At 32.8% G+C, this 20,493-nt stretch overlaps 1 protein-coding gene and 1 non-coding gene across 2 annotated transcripts; both read left to right on the top strand.

Annotated features, from left to right (window-relative positions):
* The first annotated feature begins 15,007 nt into the window (after positions 1-15,007).
* Positions 15,008-15,091, top strand: Trnal-cag. Its single transcript has one exon. It is a non-coding gene; the product is annotated as a tRNA-Leu (tRNA).
* A 513-nt stretch (positions 15,092-15,604) lies between these two features.
* LOC106715973 (6-phosphogluconolactonase) lies at positions 15,605-18,096 on the top strand. Its single transcript, XM_014509387.2, has 4 exons — positions 15,605-15,797; positions 15,973-16,173; positions 16,531-16,811; positions 17,699-18,096. The coding sequence occupies exons 1-4, from the start codon at positions 15,680-15,682 to the stop codon at positions 17,798-17,800; spliced, it is 702 nt and encodes a 233-aa protein (XP_014364873.1). The 5' UTR covers positions 15,605-15,679; the 3' UTR covers positions 17,801-18,096.
* The last annotated feature ends 2,397 nt before the right edge of the window (positions 18,097-20,493 follow it).

Here is a 20,493-nt window from a genome sequence, read left to right as displayed (position 1 = left end):
TCTAAGCCTTCTCATCAAGGTCGGCTAATTGTGGACTGTATATCGTATACCTATTTAATATTAAGTACTCGTTGAATTTTTTTTTCATCATGTTGCAACCTGTAGGAGAAGAAATTCAGAGATGTGTCAGCGTGGCTCACAAGGCAGAGTCACCCTTAGCTTACTGTAGACTTGAGCCCCGACTGTGGTTCATATATGACCTGACAATAAATTAATATTTGTTTTAAATAAAATTAAATCTTACATTTATATTTTAAGTGTGAAATAAATCTGTGCTAAGGCATATTTCACAATGTCCCAGTAAGAGCTGAATAAGCTACTTGGAACTTTTTATCAGTTAATTTATTAACTCGTGTTAGTTATCCAGCATTTTATTTGTAAATTGTGAAATCCCTTAAAGTGCTAAAACAATTAAATGTTAAGAAATCAATCAAGAATTAATCTATATATATAAAAGAAAGTCGTGTTAGTTACACTATTTATAACTCAAGATCGGTCGAACTGATTTAGCTGAAAATTGATGGGGAGGTAGCTTAGAACTAGGAGACGGACATAGGATAATTTTTACCCCGTTTCCTTTTTTTAATTCCGCGCCGACGGAGCCGCGGGCAAGAGCTAGTATTTTATAATGATGCGTCTAAAAAAATATCTTCGTCATTTTAGTTTGAACTTACGTTCGAATATACAATATTCAGTAGAACGGTGGTCTTATTACGAAATCGCCTTCGTATCGTTATCGTATTGTCATCGTTAATTATGTCAAAATTAGTATTAGATTATTGGTGTTGTGAAATTTAGTCGATGGCGATACGACGGCAATTGTCACAATCATTCGTACTAAGCCCACTTTAATCAAGATCGGATTTTACTAAAAAGAAACAAACAATCTCAACGTATACTTATTTAAAATCTTTTTCCAAATTCATTTTGATCCAAACTACTTTGATATTGTAATTTAAATCATTATAGTTAACTCGAATATTACACAACTTAACCTAACATAGTTGAGTAATTACCATTTATTATTCGGTTCAAATTAAACCCACAGACAATTACCATACAATGCTATGAGGTTTGACAGTTCTAGAGACCATAAACTTTACATACAACCTCATCGTTTGATATCAAATCTTAATCTATATATATAAAAGAAAGTTGTGTTAGTTACACCATTTATAACTCAAGAACGGCTGAATCGATTTGACTGAAAATTGGTGGGCAGGTAGCTTAGAACCAGGAATAGGACATAGGATAATTTTTATCCTGTTTCCTTTTTTTTTTTAATTCCGCGGGAACGAAGTCGCGGGCAAAAGCTAGTCTAATATATAAAATTCTCGTGTCACAGTTTTCGTCACCGTACTCCTCCGAAACGGCTTGACCGATTCTCATGAAATTTTGTGAGCATATTCAGTAGGTCTGAGAATCGGCTAACATCTATTTTTCATAACCCCCCCCCATTTTTTTTTAACTGCGCGCGGACCGAGTCGCGAGCGACAGCTAGTTATCATATATATATTTAAATTTAGTAAATAGTTTTCGTCTTATTAAATTGATATATGATCTTATACAGCAGTTAGTTTTTTTTTCACATTGATACATAGTTTGCCAGTACCTAATGTTTATTTTATAATTTTAATTTCGTGACCGTTATTCTTTTAACTTTTAAAAATTGTCAAACGAGCAAACGGTCACTCGATTTTGCTAAATTATTAAAATGAATACCTCGTTGACATCTACCAAAGTTATTGGTTCCGAAAAATCAAGTTAAATCTCTGGGCAGACTAAAGCTACACTAGTTTAACGATTTCTGATTTTACTAAATAAGTTTAACTAAAAAAATAAGGGCGTATTTATTTTTAAATGTAACAGTGATAATTCATCTAGACCCGATACGGTTTTTTATTACTAGATTTAAATAGAAATGAACCATGAACAGTTAAAAACAAGAGAAATGATTTAAAAAAAATTACAAAAAAGGGGGTCTTTAATAAAATTGATCGGAAGACAAGAGTAGTGAAACTTAGAAAGGTGCGGTGTTTCCCGTTGGGTCGATGGAATCCATAGAATCAATCGGCCCAATAGGAAAATCCCATTGATTGGTAGGACGATCGATCCAACGGAAAACATACAAAGGTTGTAAGAGATAACAAAAAAGCCAAAAAAAACCAAAAAAACACTTCAATATTATTAAAAGAACCGACTTCAAAGTTCGAAGGCGAATAAAATAAAATCCAAACAAATGAATATATTAAAAAAAACTAATTAAATTAACGATATCCGCAAGGCGCGGGCACATCGTAAATTAAACACGAAGCGAACAAAATAAATGTTCTAAATATGTCGGTATTACTTTGATTATTCAAAATAAGTCATAAAACCAAAAACATGTTGCAGCTACATTGCTAATTTGGGTATTTTATAAAATTACTATTTCTATATAACTTGCCTAGAGTCGTTAAATTTTTAAGTCAAAGAAAAGTGTTAACGAGAACATTAGATAACTATTTTAGTGGCAACTTTTCGTGGAGATCCATCCCCTTATAACATCTAAAATCCTCTTTTGTGAGCCAAAACATTTGCAAATTTTATTTTTTTTTATTTTTAAAATTATCCGTAACATAAAGCTCAAGTGGAACAAAATCAAATCTATAGAACTTCCTTTTCCCAAATCCGGACCAAGGTCAACTCTGTGAGCAATTAAAAACAATAACCACCAGTTAACCCTGCCGACATATCGAAAACAGAATCGTAATTATAAGTGTTAAGCTCCATTTGATTTATATACAAAGCGTGAAAATACAACATAGTACTTTGTCGAAGTAAACAAATTTAAATTACCGTAGATATTACACGTGAGCTTATACGACGTTACTTCGACAGGGTTGTAACTGAAAGGCATACAGTCAATATGAAGATATGTCTTTTTTAAAAATCAGTTGAAGACCGTGACACGGTTTCGGTGCGTTGTCGCCCTGTGTGGTAGCCATATGTGTAGGTACGCGGCACGTATGTGTGGAACATGTAGTACAGCCTACGCTTAGGGTGACCAAGAGTCACACTGTATTAGGAAAAATCGTCACCCAAATACCAGATTAGTCTAGCTACCTACTGTAAAATTTAGTAATCTGCAGATCCCGGGTACGAATCCCGTCACTTACCAATGTGTTTTTCAATTTTAGATTTACATCACCCCTAACTTAGGGAAAGCTCCGAGTCCCTCAGTGCGGACGTATAATGAGCTGATGACTATGAGAGAAAAACTCAGGGATAAAAAGTACTATTTTGTGTGCAAATTGTCTCTTCCGTCCATTCAACTCTACCTCGAGAAAATAAAGTAGTGGTCACAAAAAAGCCTAAGCTGATTCTAAAATGTTTTTATATGCGTAAAATGTATTTATACAAATTTGATATAGAAAAACTACGCCTTAAGCAACTTTTATTTCTGAATCTGGCATTAAACAAAGTCCTGTTCTTACTAATATCATGGTGACCGTAATTATAGCATATGTGGCCACATACTGGTTTTTTCGCATTATCGACAAGTGAACTCTTGAACGCTTTTACAATGTCACTTTCTGTTCGCCGCCGAGCTTGAGGCCACTGTAGTTGATATCAGGGCCTTTTGAACATATTCTTTTACTTTTTATAGTCTTTGTAACGAAAATTATAAATCTAAATTTAACCTTTGATAAAAAGCTTTCATTTGTTTTAAAAAAAATTGTTAGATAAAATTGCTTTCATTAAAATGAGGTTCTAAATATATATTCGAAATGATTTATGTAACTGGCTGGTAATATCCTTTATTAACTATGGAATCATTTTGTAAAGTTTCAGTGTTTCAATTGATGATAAATAGAAAACGTTATAAAAGGTGACATTGTTTAGAGAGGTTTAATATAATTTCTCATTTAAATTGAATTCAGCTATACATAAAATGCTTGGACGGAACTAAAAATCTTTATTTATCATCTGTAATCACTTACAGAGTCTTACTGTTGGTATAAATTTTCAGAAACTGTTTTTTTTTTTTTATATCGGCTTTTGATTGATTGTATATTTTATATGTTACTTATTTATCGTAATACAAACAAAAGAAAACACAGTCATAATCCATACAAATCTCTCCCATTTTTATTGAAAAAAAAAATGTTCTTGTTGGTATTTTGGCAGTGTAAACCCGTGGTAAACCAGCTAAACAACTTAGGGTCCTTCAAGACGCAAGTGTATCACCTTGTCAAAGTTAGGCAATGCATCTGCAGTTCCTCTGGTATTGCTGATGTTCATGGGCGGTGATGACCACCTCGGAGTTCTCATTTGCTCACTTATCTTATATACAGAAAACAATCTGAACAAATAATTTTTAGTATTCTATTTTTACACTTATCATGTCTAACAACGTGCAATATTGCACAACCATTCTAAATGAAGCATTAAAAGGCAGGCGCCTTAACAATCCAATGAAGCCTTCTTTTCTACCCCGCGTTAAACGGCGAACCACCCTTTGTAATCCCTCCAAGCAAATACAAACCATAATTACTTATTTTAAGGTTCATATTCTAGTAGTTGATAGTACTCTTAGTATCTTTCAAAGTTATGTGCTGTATAAACAGAAGTATAGTTTTTAATCTTATTAAGTTATTGGCTGAGGTTGGTTGATGACTTCTATATGGGTCATGAGAAACATAAGTTAATTAAAAAAAAACAAGCTATTCTATTTTATATAGGGTTAGGACAAGACGTTTATAGTCGCTCTCCATTCTTTCCCAAGGGAATCAATTTGATTTTAATTTAAAAGATATTAGGTAAAAGTATTTTTTTTTCTATATATCTCGTTACCTTTCTGCCATTTTCCATAAGTACAACTCTATCAGTGGGCCTAGCACGAATATTTGTGACAATCGCCTCCGTATCGTCACCGTCAATTATTTCAAAATTAGTATGAGATTACCCGATAGAGAGCGGTTCAGAAGACAACGATAAGATGGCTATTGTCACAAATATGTGTGGTATACTGCTGTCATGCTTCTTTTCTTCTGAATTCACATATCTTTCACACAATCCATCCATACTTAATTAATAATAATAATAAATTCGGTCTTCCCCTAACATTAACCCTCCACTTTCCTTCACATTACTTTATAAGATCGTCAATTTATTGGTTTATTGGTGTCTTCTTGATTATACCCATAAATCAATTAATTCATAGTATTCATTAGAATCCTATGATCTAGTGTAGACATATTCATAATCCGCTATGGATTTGATCCAGTCCAGGTATGTTCTGTAAGAGGCCAGTGTTACACATAGTTACACGTAATTACACTTTATCGGTCAGATCCGAGTCGTAACCATTGCTATATTCAGTATTAATAGTAAACTGCCATGTAATAAGTGACTTAGAGTACAGATGGCAAAAAAATATACTCTTTTTTTTTTAAAACATAAGTCAATTATTGTATTTCTCACCACATATGTTGATACTTTTACCGCCAAATTGTGACAGTTTATTTTTTTATTTTCTTATGGTTTTCTAAAAAGTATTGATGATATCGAATATTTATTTTAAGTGTATTATTAACAGTTTTAAAGCAAAGTAAATATATATTACTAATTAAAAAAAAAGAAGTAATAAATTGCAATTGACTCTGGCATCGATTACTAATGTTACACTTTCTTATTTTATTACAACACGATTAAAAATAATGATTGTGTCTTAAATTACATGCCAACAACCATACACGTAATAAACTACAAGAAATATGTATAACAAAGCCCTTTTTAAAACAAGTTAACTTTAATTAACACTATACAAAAATGGCGCGAAACAATTATCTCCCCAAATGGGATTAACAACTGATAAATAAAAATACAATGTTAAATAAAAAAAATACAATTTACAAATGTAGAAATTAAAATAAATATTTGTGAGAACTTTATTACAGATTAAATAAAAAAAATGTTCAAGGGAAAAGGGTGTTTTATTTTTGTGACTGAAAGGCAAAGGTATATGCTTCATACAGCCAGGTTTTTTATTTTTTTATCACAGACGTCTGACAGACCTTTGACTAGACGCAAAAATTATTCCCTCCAAAATTTATTACTTATTTAAGGTTATCTCTAAGTGACAGAAAGGTCATAGATAAAATATTATTTTCTAAAAGAACAAAGCAATTTGCTATTGTTTGAGTTGCATGGTTATTAATGGTGTCTATGCAAATTTTGACAGATAAAAATTATTACGTAGGTCTTTGTTAAACTTAAATTATTTAATTTGTCACCCACTTACTTTATAGTATTGTATTTTTAATTATCACCTTGAATACGCCTTTTGCAAGTGTAAAAATTTATATATATACTAGCTGTCGCCCGCGACTCCGTCCCCGCGCAGTTAAAAAAAACTTAATAGGGGTATGAAAAATAGATGTCTGATTCTCAGACCTACTCAATATGCTCACAAAATTTCATGAGAATCGGTCAAGCCGTTTCGGAGGAGTTTAACCACAAACACCGCGACACGAGAATTTTATATATTAGATAAAATTTATATTTAAAAAAAATTGAGTACTTTTTTATCATTTGAGATTCAAAACTTAAGTTTATCAAAATATTGAAATTTAAAGACAACTTACATTCTAAGTAATTGTTAAGACATAAAACAATTAACAAATTATTTTTTCATAGTATTGAAAATGTTTTACACTTTCTGCTGAAATTTTGAAAACTATCTGAAAAACTTGCGGTGCCGTGATTTCGTCAGTGCAAAATAAAAAAAAGTAGCCTATAATATGCCCGCGTACATAAGCTACCTTCCCGTTAAAATCTCGTCAAAATCGATCCAGCCGTTTCGGAGATTACCCGAAACAAACGCAGTCTTGCGGACAGACATACACACAGACAGATAGACAAACAGAAAAAATTTAAAAAATTTGGTTTTTAGTTATTAGCTACGCATCACGTGTACGAAATATGTTTTTTTTTCTCGATATTACATACAGACACTACAATTTTATTGGTTTTTTTTTTATTTTATACTCGAAATATTTTTTAGTAAGATGTTATTAGTTTAACTTTTAAACTAAGCGTTTAATGATTGTTCTAAAAAAAATAAAAGCTTTTAAACATTAAATTCATTATGTACCTACGAATTTTTTTCGTGCTACGCGCTACGCAGTGTCTACGAAGTGTTGGTACAAACAATTCTTATCTTAAAGTAAGTGATAATTCTGCAATAATTATTAATAATTACACGGTTTATGAACAAATATGGCGACGGTACTAAAACGTATGTGTCAGGGCATATATGTGACTGCAAGGCGAACGGCCGCGCCCAGACATTACGATTTGCTAGTGATGGGACAGTCTAGTATCGATATTGTTATTTTATTGTGCAATTTTTTTCACATTATATCTTCAAACTTGAAGTTACTAGTTTTAGAAAACGCACCTTATACGTTCGCCACCACTGTTAAAGCGGTAGATACTTTCTCAATAAAAACAAATCAATTTTGTAAAAATAGCTGACTCTTCTCCTACAGGCAAATTATAGCTTTACATTTTTTATATTAACATACAGCAGTTGCAATTAGGCATATAAATATACAACGAGTTGCAAATACGTGTCCTTTTAATGGACAGAGGTAGGGAGAAAAAAAGAAAGACATTTCCTTATGCGTCTCTGCAAAATTTTTTAAAAACTAAATTAAAGCTAAAAATAAAATAATATAAACGAAGAAAGTACATTTAAAAACACAATTGAACCCTTATAACTACATTAAATCAGCGTAATTTCACGCCATCTGTAGTTTAATTAGCTCAATATTTAATTTAATAGAATATTACATATCGATAAGTTACGTGCCATCCCTAGCCGTCACCAACAACAAACGCGCTGTCGAAACGCACGTGTGTTGTGAACAGGGTTGTGTAACATACAGAGGTGCGGCATTATCAATATCTACAGCTTTTATTTATCTGCTATGTCGCAGATAAAGACAAAAGCTTTACACTGACACCGACCACAGATTATCTAAATAAGAGCTACTAAATGGTAGAATATAAAAGTCGCCCTACGTTAAAAACTTAACGGTTGCTTAATCCGTCCCTTAGAGTGCAATTTCATTATTCAAAAAACTCGGTCGTTATACAGCATGCGGGGAGTCCCCGCATAAAGAAAGCGGTTCTCTAATGCGAGCGATATGTCATGCGTGAAAAGGAATACTGGAATACCGACGACGACGAATGCGGGCGACAACGACCAATGGAATTGCGCCCTTACTGATAATTTATACCGAGCGTGGCAATCGAGACAGTTTACCCATAAGCCAATTAAATCGATTTGTTGCCACATCATTATAAAAATGCTGTTACTACTTGCCATTGAGGAGATTTACAATGAAAAAATAGCATCTAATAGTATTACTAATTTGTTATTACAAAAATTAAAATTACAATCGACTTATTTAAGATAAAATATTTTAAGCGACGGTGATCGAACCTGCACGTATAAATTTCACTCCGGTCCTTTCAAGCGCTTTACAACTGCCCAACCAACGCTCTAATATTATAATTCCACCAGCTGTAGCCCGTGACTCCGTCCGCGCGGAATTAAAAAATATAGTAGCTTATGTTCTAACATCTACGCCAAATTTCAGCGAGATCCATTCAGCCGTTAAGATACCTTCTAACTATCCATCTAAACATTTGCATTTATAATATTAATAAGAATAATAATAATTATATTCGCAGATGTTATTAATAAAAATAATATGCAAACGTCTTCAAGGGCACTTACAATGCACATAATCTTCAAACTGGCAAACGGCCAAACGGGTCACGGTTACAACTAAACAATATGAGTATTTAATGTAACTAAACATCCGGATAATAACTATTTTACTATTAATAATTCTATAGACCATTTCAGATAATAGACTTTAACATTTTGATGCATAACCTTAAAGCTTTAGACTATGGTAGATATTGACTGAGTATGCAATGTTAAATATTTTTAAAATATAATTAAAATTATCAAATTAGGTGTGACCCTTGGTCTGTGGGGTCCTAGCGCTAGAAGACTTTTTAAGGAAACAGCAAAAAGGTTAGTCGACATCACAGGAGACCGAAGAGCTGGCAGCTACCTCGGACAAAGAATTAGTCTAGCTATTCAAAGGGGGAACGCTGCCAGTATCTTCGAAACCTTGCCTAAAGGGACACCTTTTAATGATATAATTTAGTTTTTATATTATATTTTTTAAGATTTTTAGTTTTAGGTTCTAGAGTAAATTATATTTGTGATTTCTAGATAATACTATATTTATGTAATTTTCATTATAATACATTAAAATTACATACACTGGGATAAATCTAACCATTATTTAAATATATCAAAATGAGCAAAAATACTTTATTTTATAACAAATGTTACTTTGTAGATAATGTACTCTTCACATATATTTTCTACTAGCTTTTACCCGCTACTCCGTCCGCGCGGAGTAAAAAAATGCACACAAGATAAAAAAGTTCCTATGTCCGTCTCCTAGTTCTAACCTACCTCCCCATCAATTTTCAGCTAAATCAGTTCGACCGATCTTGAGTTATAAATAGTGTAACTAACACGACTTTCTTTTATATATATAGGATTTTTCTAAATCTTTTTTTTTCCTAAGTAATTCTTCGTTCACGTGTAAGTGTCCGACTATTTCCTTCTTTTTGAAAAAAACATTCTTACATTCATCTTTCACTAAATTAACGTTTTTTAATATTTATATTTATAAAAGTGAAAAAACTTTTCGTTAGTGTTTAAACGATTGGTTAACTATAACTAATTTAACTCTTAAATACAGAGGCGATATCTTAATAGATCAAAATAATAGTTTAAAAGCGTAGCTTGATATATCTGTTTGTGAGGTCGTGTCGTGTAGGTTAGACACGCGACCTCTGGTGGACGCAATATGCTTTAAATTGCTACTACATCCGGTACAATGTACAGACTACACGCTGTTCTGAATTAAAAATAAAACTAAGTAAATACCGAAGAATTTTACAACAAATTCAAATTCCAAGATATTATCGTAAAAAAATTCATAAGAATATTATAAATTAACTTGACTCTAATTCTATTTTATATTCTTTGCATAGTAATAAATGCTTTTTCTTTATTTATTTCTTATAAAGTATAGTTAGTAGTTTAAAATAAAAGTATAGTTAAAAAAATCTATATTATAAGTCGATTATTATGTTATAAATAATTTTAAATCGTGGCCTTTCCATAAAAAACTTAGACAGTGTTTCAAACACATTTTATCTTAAACATACGTCAACCCTTTTATACCGTGAATCTTGCGCCTGGCGATGATTTTTGGCATTAAAAAAACTCGATAAGTATCCTATGTGTTCTTCCAGACTATGTTCTACTACTATGCCAAATTACATCAAGATCCGTTGAGCCATTCCGGAGATACCTTCAAACAAACATCCATCCATCTAAACATTCACATTTATAATATTAGTAAGATAAATGTACTGCGACGTTGTTTCTTAAGCGCTGTCATTCATTCTATAAATATGGTCATCATCAGAAGTTTTCGCGCACCTTGACCGTAAGCCATTCATAATATTGATGAGTCACAGTTATAAAGTTCAGAGATGTTAAGGCGTAAACACATCACAGCTTAATGGTAAGTCAGTTAAACATAACCGCTAATTTCAGAGATAATGTGTTTTGTACATGAGTTTCGTCAGTAAGAATTCCCGGTTACTAGATTAATATTTATAATTCTGTGAAATTCTATGAAAGAACTTGTGCACATACGGTGAAGGAGAACATTGTGATGCCTTCATGATGTTCTCCTTAACGGATTGCCTTGTAAATATTTAAAATGTAGCGGGAGGAAAGACAAGTTTATGTGGGCTTTGACCCACTGGTTTTGAACCTCAAGCGCAACTCAAGAGGGTTGTAGGAAGGGATGAATCGGACATGTGTGAAATCAATTAAACTGCACTGGAATAGTGTAGTTGAGTAAGGTCTATTCAAGACTCTGATTACGAGCCTCACGGTGGGCAATAAACTGAAACTATAATTTAAAATATCTGGCAACACTGAATAGTAATTAAATACGTTTCTCTATTTGTATAATATCTGTAACATATCTGGAATGAAATAATATTTTTAATTCGCATTATTATTGATCTATGAACAAGTTAATCGACATACGAATAACCTTTACACATGTCCAAGTCGATGCACTTGACCGCAATCTGACGACTTTCTGCTTAAGTATGTTTATATGTATGGCATGTAGTATATTACATACTACATAACATATACTGTATATATCATTACCAATTATGTACCATTGTAGAGATCACTGCTTTAGAAATACACCGTATCGGTAAAGTGGAGTTAAAAGACCATATAAAATCAGATTATTTTAGAGATATTCCTATTTATTTGATCTGAATCTTTACTTTCAGGTGTCTCAATACATGTATAAACACTATTGTTATGTATGGTTACAGTGGAAGGCAACAACAGCAAACGGTGAAATACCAGAACACAGAAGACAGGTGTCGTCGAGTGTGCGTGCCGGAAGCTTAATTTTAGTCCCATTTCCCTTACCATCTATCTCTTACAAGGAAAGGATGGGTAGAGGTATGCATAGTTAGGGGAAATATACTCTATCTGTGCGTCTTTCGTCGATTGAAGGTAGACAACGCGTCTACAATTGCGGATGTCTAAGGGCAGAGGTAGCTTCGCTATTTCGGTGAATTCATGTGACGGCTCGCTCGTTTACCACCTTATTGATTTAAAAAATGTTTTTTCAAACAGAATTATGAAATATTGTTACACAAGTTCTGTGAGTCTATGACAGTAGAAATAATTACAATTTCTATTCATACATCCAAAATAAAGCATTGTTTCCAAGTGTTATAAAAAATAATTCAATAAAAAATATTGGACGATAATTCTTATTTCAATGACTAATTGGCAATAATAAAAACATTATAATATTTAATAATGCCTACTTACATTAAATGTTATCTCATACATCATTTCTCAGGTGGTTTTGACATTTAAATCGGACATGATCAGCAAGGGTCAGCAGAGACGTGCACTCCGCACGAAGGTCGACGTAGAAATGCCGCAGGCGTTATCGAAATTAAATAGAACTCGTAATTTATTAACTGCAAATGATTGGCACAGAGTATAAATGCCTATTAAGACAAATAAGGTTTTAATGGATTTTAAAAATGTATCTTTTAATTGTAATAAACAATTGAAAAGAGCTTCGAAATGGATATTTATTAATTACTAGTTGTCGCCCGTGACTCCGTCCGCGCGTAATTAAAAAAAACTTAATAAGTAGTCTATGTGTTCTTTCAGTCTATGTTCTAAATCTGTGCCAAATTTCATCAAGATCCGGTGCACAGTTCCGGAGATACCTACAACCCAACATCCATCCATCTAAACATTCGCATTTATAATATTAGTATAATTGACCTTTGAATGAGTACACTTATTCTGCATACAAAATGTTGTCAGATAATTGCGTCTATATGCAATTTTCAATGTTATAGATTCAATTCCCAAACTACTAAAAGCTTTTTTATCATAAAAAATCGTAAACGAAGAATCGGTCTTCTGGTTTCGCTACAATAGCAATGCGACGCTGCGTATAGACATTTGCAAGAAGGCAGATGGTTGTAGATGCTTTGCCTACCCTTAATGGACAGAGAAGGGGATGAAAAGATAACAAAACAAAAACACGAGCCACTAAAACATCGTGCAAAATGTTCCATCTCCACTAATATTATAAAAATAAAAGATTTGTTGCTTTGTTTGCATTAGATAGGTTCCGAAAATACCTGAAACGATTTGAAAAATTCTTGCACTGTTGGGAGCTACACTATACCCGGGTAACATAGGCTATATTTATTACTAGAGATTTTTTTAAATCCGCGCGGACGAAGTCGCAAGCAACTGCTATTTAATAAAAATTTTGCACAGCCCTCGTATAAACGTTTGCACCTTGACCTATGTAAGGATGTACCTAAGGTTACGAACTTCATGCACTATATTTATATGTAAATAGATTATATATAATTATCAAGTTTTTTTTATAACAAAACGTGGCAAAGAAGCAACCGATCACCTAGATACGCCGAAATAGAGAAGCGACCATTGCCCATAGACATCCGGGAATGCAGATTCTTTGTCTACCTTTAATCAACGGAGAAGGGGACGCACAGAAAAAGGATATTTCCCCTTCCTATGCGTCCCCTGTTCCGCCAAATCCACTTCTCCATCCCATCCTTTCCTAATAAGAAAACTGTGGAAAGGGAAAGAGTACTAAAATTAGGCCTCCGGCACCTACTCTGATCAAATTTCGCTTATCCGTGGTATTATTGATCAATTACCAATAAGCTAACGTTGATTCGATTCCGATATTGAAATGAAATATATAATTAATCGCTAAGAATTAATTCTCCTGTATTTTTTAGACTAACTTATAGGTGTAGAAAAAAAATATTCAAACTAACATCACCATTAGTTTCATAAAGTACGCGTTTACTTTCTCTTTCTAACTGAATCATAAAGTTCCACTAAGACACATATTATGTTTGTGTTTTTTTTTTTTCAAATTGAATAAGAGGAATGTTTATGTGGATATGTTTTATATGTTTTATTACGCCGGTGAAAACGCATATTCGAAATACGTATGAAAAGTTCCCGCGTCGATATTACGACAATTACGTCATCTGTGAATAGTTTTGACGGTCAACAACCGTTTGGTCGCGGTCGACGTGCTCGTTTTCGATTACACGCATTCGCATTGTACTTTCACTTTTTACTACGGCAAAATGTTTCTGGTTTTCCACCACTTTGCAGCCTTGCATTTGACCAATGTGTACTTAGAATAGTTTTTCAACGCCATCTATTGTTAATTATCCAATTCATTTTTATAGCGCCATCTGTTGTCAAATAGCTAATACCATTATTTTTCACTTGCACAAAATTATTTTTTTAATTAAATTATATAAAAGTTTTATGTAAACACTGACTTTTAATTAATTTATTGATTAACAATTAAATTTAACCTTTAACACAGCCACATTTAAACTGTTTTTTTTGTTTACTCTACTAAAAATTGTGTTACAAACAAAACAAACACGTCTAAAACGATATAATTCGTATAAAATTATTGGTGTAATTTTACTAATGATTACGTAGTATTCAATGAGTACTACGCGCAAGAGTTTGGAATGCATGACTTGGGCAAATGATGTAGTTGCATTATTCGCGCGGTCGGCGGGGCATCGTAGTAGTGGGTTGGGAGACGCGTTGTATTCAACGTCACCAGTCTCCTGTAATAACCCTGTTGCCCGACCATGACTGCGGGGATCCTACTACTGCGATGTCCTTTTTTATTGATTCAAGGCAAAGTGACAGATTGGTAAAGTAATCTCAACATAATTAGTCACATATAGAACAAGAACTCATCTACCGGACATGTCATATAAAGAGCCGAATCCTATATTTTATCCCCACGATTACACCCCATTTTAAACACACATTTTTCTGCCATGTGGCACAATGATAACATAGAATGGCAAAAACATGAAAAATAAAAATGGAATGACGAAGGCATTGGAAAAGAAAGTGTTGTACACTTTACACTTTAGGTAAGTAACCACAGACGTAAAATAGAATGGATACAGAAGTATGTAGAGTTTTCATTCTTTTAAATTCATTCAATAGATCTGACAGCCACTTTGCATTGGTATAGTGTCTGTCTCATAGTGTACTCATGAATGTAAAAAATATTTTTTTTTCTCCTAGACAGTTATTTGCATTAACCTTGATTGAAAAATGCAAGTTACTCATCTATTTACATTTATTTTTTAATCAGTTTGAAGGTTTCATTGGTTTTTTTAATAAATTAATTATTTTTTTAAACCATTCTACAATAAGTATGTTCTAAATTTAAATTTCTCATCTGGTTAGCATGTCAGGATGGCCGAGCGGTCTAAGGCGCTGCGTTCAGGTCGCAGTCCACTTCTGTGGGCGTGGGTTCGAATCCCACTTCTGACAAGAAACTTTTTGTAATTATTTTTTTTTAATTTTCCAATAAGAAAATTGAAAGTGGGCCCATTTGATAATATTTTAAATCGATTCTTTAACAATAATTTGTGACTTCGATACGATTAAAATTTTGAATTATAGCTTGTCGAAAATTAGAAAAAACTGTTAAGTACTGGTTTACAAGTGTTTAATTTTGGATAGATGAAATTACGCCATCTTTGTTTTAGTCGTACTTATTAACATTTTTCTAATTAATTATTGTTAACTATTATGTAAATAAATGTAAATTATATTTAAAACTTTTTCAAGTATGACCAGATGTATCAATACAACTACTAATGGCAAATAAAACTTTCCACATTATCTCTATACAAAATAATTTTATGAAATAACAAATACTTGTTATTTTATTAATTAGAAATTATATTTTCAAGCTTTAAGAAGAAACATTTTAGTGTTTAAGTAAATAATTGACTTAAATAGGACAACACTGACCTTGTTTTTTTCCATTTTCGCGAAAGATTTGACATTTATTTGACATAGAAAACGGCGGCGGTGCACTTTTAAAACTTCTTTTTCTTTAGTTTTAAAGTAAAAATGACTACTATAAAAGTTAAAAACGAACAAGAAATCATTAAGAAACTCTCATCTTATGTAGAAAAAATATCAAATGACGCTATCGTAAACAGAGGACGGTTTTATATTGGGTTATCAGGTGATTATAATTTTCTTACCTTCAATACATTTTAAAGTATAACTTCTTAAAAAGTCCCGATAAAACTTATGAAAAAACACTTATAGCATCTATTTCGATTGTATAACCGATAAATGACTTCTAAAAGTATTTTTGCAAGTTTTACTTGTAGATTGCAACATGTGCCCTTTTTCAGGTGGCTCTGTGATTAAATACCTTTGTGAAGGTCTTCCACAAGTGAAAACAGACTGGTCGAAGTGGACATTAGCATTTTGTGATGAAAGAGTAGTACCAGAAGATAGTGATGACTCCACATTCGGTTGTTATGAAAGAATGTTGATACCTAAAACTAAGTTGTCTAGAAATCAGTTTATTATCTTAAAGCAAGGAGTTACGGGTAAGTAAATTTATGGCTTTTATTGTAAAGCTTATTAGTTTAATTTGCCTAATAATAATTAATATGATGCCCATGGAAATCTGCAACACTAGAGAACCGGCCGATACATTACCAGTACTTACTTACTAAAAGGAGGCTAGAAAGAAGGCCCTGGAATCATAACTGACCAGTTTTATCATCAATTATTCTGTGCCATATATCAACAGGTTTTAGAAATCTAGCGAGCTATTTTATTTCATGAATTTCTCGCCTTACTTGTAAAATATAATAACTTATTTTTTTTATATCTATTACTTCAGCCAACTTGATGCAACCAATATTGGTGTGATTTTACATAATTTAACATTTAATTTTCAGCCGAGGAAGCAGCAAAAGATTACACAGAACAATTGAAAGAAGCATTTAAAAGTGACAATTTTAAGTTTGACTTATTACTACTGGGTATGGGTCCTGATGGGCACACATGCTCCTTGTTCCCTGGTCATCCACTCTTGGATGAAGTGGATCTGAAGGTGGCAGCTATCACCGATTCTCCCAAGCCACCTCCGGCTAGAATAACATTAACCTATCCAGTTATAAATAATGCTAGGAACTGTATATTTGCTTGCAGTGGTGCAGGAAAAGCGGAGATGCTTAAAGTAAGTTTAATTTTTATGTTTCCACTAATTGTTAAGGATTCGCTAAGTTTCTTCTGGTGGTTACATTTCTCTCATTGGGTGAGTCCATCATCTATTCCCCCTGAAATATAACACACACGTGTCAAAGTATAGGTCCTGTGAAAATTTTAACATCCTTTGTAGTTTTTGTACAATTGCGGTAACAACAATTATAATTAAGCAGATTAATCCCGTGTACATGGTACAAGCCCACAGAAGACAATAAATTGACTTTATGCAGAATATAATTTTTTTTATAGATGATTTATAGTATACTTGGACATCTAAAATTTAAAACCCTTATAGGTAATATATTTGGGGTAATGGATGGACTTCTTGCCTCATTCCCTTTGAAAACACATAAAAAATGTTTGTAATTTGTGTTTTAGTAGTGAAATCCCGGTGATATATAAAATTTTAGGGAAAGGCTATTTTTGACTTTTTTATATTATTAGATAGTTAATGAGCAAGTGGCCACCTAATTCGCCGAAATATCGAAGAGACCGCTGCCCATGAACAACTGCAGTTGCAGATGTGTTGCTTACCTTCAAAGAATGGAGGGGGGGATGCACAGAAAAAAAGACTGGGAAGGGAATGTGGACTAAAATTAGGCTTAAAATTACTTCCACTTGACGCCTGACTCCTGTGTGGTTGTGGTATTGCACCGGTCGACCAGACCCATTTATGCACCCAACAAATATCGTTGTTGCGGGATCTACCACTGTTAAGTTTTATTTGAAATATATTAAAAAGCAAACCTATAAGTATAAGAATAGTTACATTTTTAGATCTTGTATCTCTTTCTCTAGCATTAGGGACAGTTATTATAAATAAGTCAAAGATATTAATCTTTTTTCTTTATATTTCAGCGTATTTTAAAAGACAAAGAAGATTTACCGGCAGCCAGAGTACAACCAAAAGAAGGTTCCGTATATTGGTTAGTTGATGAATCTGCAGCACAAAATCTTTAGAAAACATTTCTTATCACCAATATTTTACACTGGATGTATGATATTAGGTGAAAACTGTTAATTTGTATGTCAAATACAAATTTTTAATCAATTAATTACATCAATGTCATAATTTTACAAGAAATTGTTTAGGATGTTTCCGATTGTGATTAGGGAAAATTTCCAAAATGGTGACCTTTTAACTATCATTTTCAATTAAAAGAAGATATTGTTATCTTTAGTTCTTCAAAGCAAACTGAAAAAGAATTCAAATTTTATAAAACTAGCTATCGCCCGTGACTCTGTCCGCAATGGAATTAAAAGAAAACTTTATTAGTAGAATTATTTTTGATAGTTTCTCATTTACATTAAACTAGCTGTTGCCCGCGACACCGACGGCGTGGATATAAAAAACGTAGTGGCCTATGTGTTCTTCCAGACTATGTTCTATATCAGTGCCAAATTTCATCAAGATCTGTTGAGCTGTTCCGGAGATACCTTCAAACAAACATCCATCTAAATCAGTGATTGTCAAACTTATTTCTTTCACCGCCCCCTTTGAAAATCAATTATATTTCAGAGCGCCCCTAATTTTTATTCAGCCCTAAGATTTAAAAACCACAATTTCATTACTTTAATTAATTTCAATGCGCCCCATTTTTTGGCCTCTTATCGCCCCCTCCTAGGTTTCAAACGCCTCCAAGGGGGCGTTATCGCCCACTTTGAGAAACACTGATCTAAACATTCACATTTATAACATTAGTAAGATTGGTTTTTGTTATATATGACAATCTCTGTGACAAAACAGAGACAAACATATGTGTTAAGTGACAATGAACCATCAATCATCGATGCCATACAAAATAGTGTAGCCATATTGACATTTTTTTCTAGAAAATTCTTACATTGATGCACGGTATATAGGTTAGGTTAAGACGGCTACATACCTTCAGTTTTAATTTAACAATCTGACTGTTCAGTTTGATCTGTAGTCAGCTTTATAGAGGACTTATATCATAATTGTTAGTAAATGTTTTCAAATACATTCCTTTATAGATAGTATGGGGATGTAGAAAAATAATTTATCTTTATAGTTCTGGAATTTTTTTCAATCACGTTTTACTTATAAGCTGTTTATTATCGCGTTTCCACTGTTGTGATACAACACAAAAACATATTGTCATTACAAATGAGATAACATGTTTTTGTTGATGTTTTGGAAGTGGAAACTGGGGCATTGGGGTTGTACTTCAGCATTAGAAATTATAGAAAACGGTGGCGAAATTTTTTTTTGTGTTACATTACTTATCGGATTTTTTATTAATACTTGGTATTAAGAATTATAAAGCTTTGGGAATAAAATTGGTTTTTTGCTTATTATGCTTGATTTTTTCTTGTACTTTTTTTGTTGCTCACAGTTATTATTATTTAATAATAATGTTGTAATTGTTACTATTTAAAACATTGTTATATCTTACTTTATAAAAAGTGTTTTACTTTATTAATTTGTGATTTATAATAAATATTTGATGTGTTATTGTTGTTTTATTGAAGGACTAATTTTCGACTGCGACCCTTCTTCCACGCTAAATAAAAAAAAAATGTAATTAGTAATGAATTATTCCAAAATATGCCGTAATTGCATCAATCCTGCGTTAAAAATGTATGTTTACGTTCACTAGTATTCAATAAGGATAGTTTTGAAATTATATCACTCATTACTTTAGTACTCACACGTACGTAAAGATGTTATATTTTACATTTAATTTTCGTATAAAGACATTCATCATCAGCTCACTATACATTCCCACTGAGGGGCTCGGAGCCTACCCTTAGTTAGGGGTGACTAGGACATAGTCAACCACAGCCCAGTGCGGGTTGACTTCACACATATCATTGAATTTCTTCTCAGATATGTGCAGCATCACAATGTTTTCCTTCATCGTAAGAATGTCAGATAAATGTACATATATAAATCGAAAAACACATTGGTACATGGCGGGATTCAAACCCAGGACCTGCAGATTACAAGTCAAGTTTTAACCCCTGAGCCACCGACGCTCTATAGACATTATAAGAGGATAATAAAACCACTTGTCAAATTCAATGTATATTTCCCTCGTACTTTCAAATGCCCGCGAGATCAAGACAGCATTCGTTCACATAAAAAAGACCTCGACTATTTTATAATAAGGTTACCAGTTATTATTTATTATTAAGATTACCCATCTAAGTCATACTTTCATATTTTTTTTTCACAATAATATTAATTACAAAAACGTCTGTCAACTAAATACAAAAAAAAAAAAAAAACTTCAGCGCGCATAGCGCACTAAACACTTACATTCATATACATATTATATATAGAGATAAGATATACATAACTACCGTTTAATTTAATAATAATTAAAAACATAATTTGTAGAACTATCGGAGAGTGGACTTACGCAGCGAGCCGAGGGGGCGGAGGGGCGGGGGCGGGGCCTGTGACGTCACGCGGCGCTCCGCCCCCGCCCCCTCCCCCCGCCCCCACTACACTAACACGATTTAAATCAAAACAAACATTTTATTATAGACACATGGTTTATAAACATATTTAGCCATTCGATTCGCTTTTGTATTTGCATTTTTATTTTACAATATCAGTACATTAGAATTATACGTTGAGACTTCATGTAATAGATCGCGTACCAATGTTACGAGACGCGCACAAA

The sequence above is a fragment of the Papilio machaon genome, chromosome 25, assembly GCF_912999745.1.
Source record: "Papilio machaon chromosome 25, ilPapMach1.1, whole genome shotgun sequence".
In the NCBI taxonomy this organism is placed as follows: Eukaryota; Metazoa; Arthropoda; class Insecta; order Lepidoptera; family Papilionidae; genus Papilio; species Papilio machaon.
The sequence above is the reverse complement of the archived record's forward strand: the minus strand, read 5'-3'. Positions and strand labels throughout refer to the sequence as shown.

What these genes read in the sequence shown, in the direction of transcription:
- LOC106715973 (XM_014509387.2), top strand. Translation starts at nt 15,680, where the DNA reads ATGACTACTATAAAAGTTAAAAACGAACAAGAAATCATTAAGAAACTC. An exon ending in GTTTTATATTGGGTTATCAG is followed by an intron (nt 15,798 to 15,972) that starts GTGATTATAATT and finishes GCCCTTTTTCAG; the next exon opens with GTGGCTCTGTGATTAAATAC. An exon ending in GAAAAGCGGAGATGCTTAAA is followed by an intron (nt 16,812 to 17,698) that starts GTAAGTTTAATT and finishes TTTATATTTCAG; the next exon opens with CGTATTTTAAAAGACAAAGA.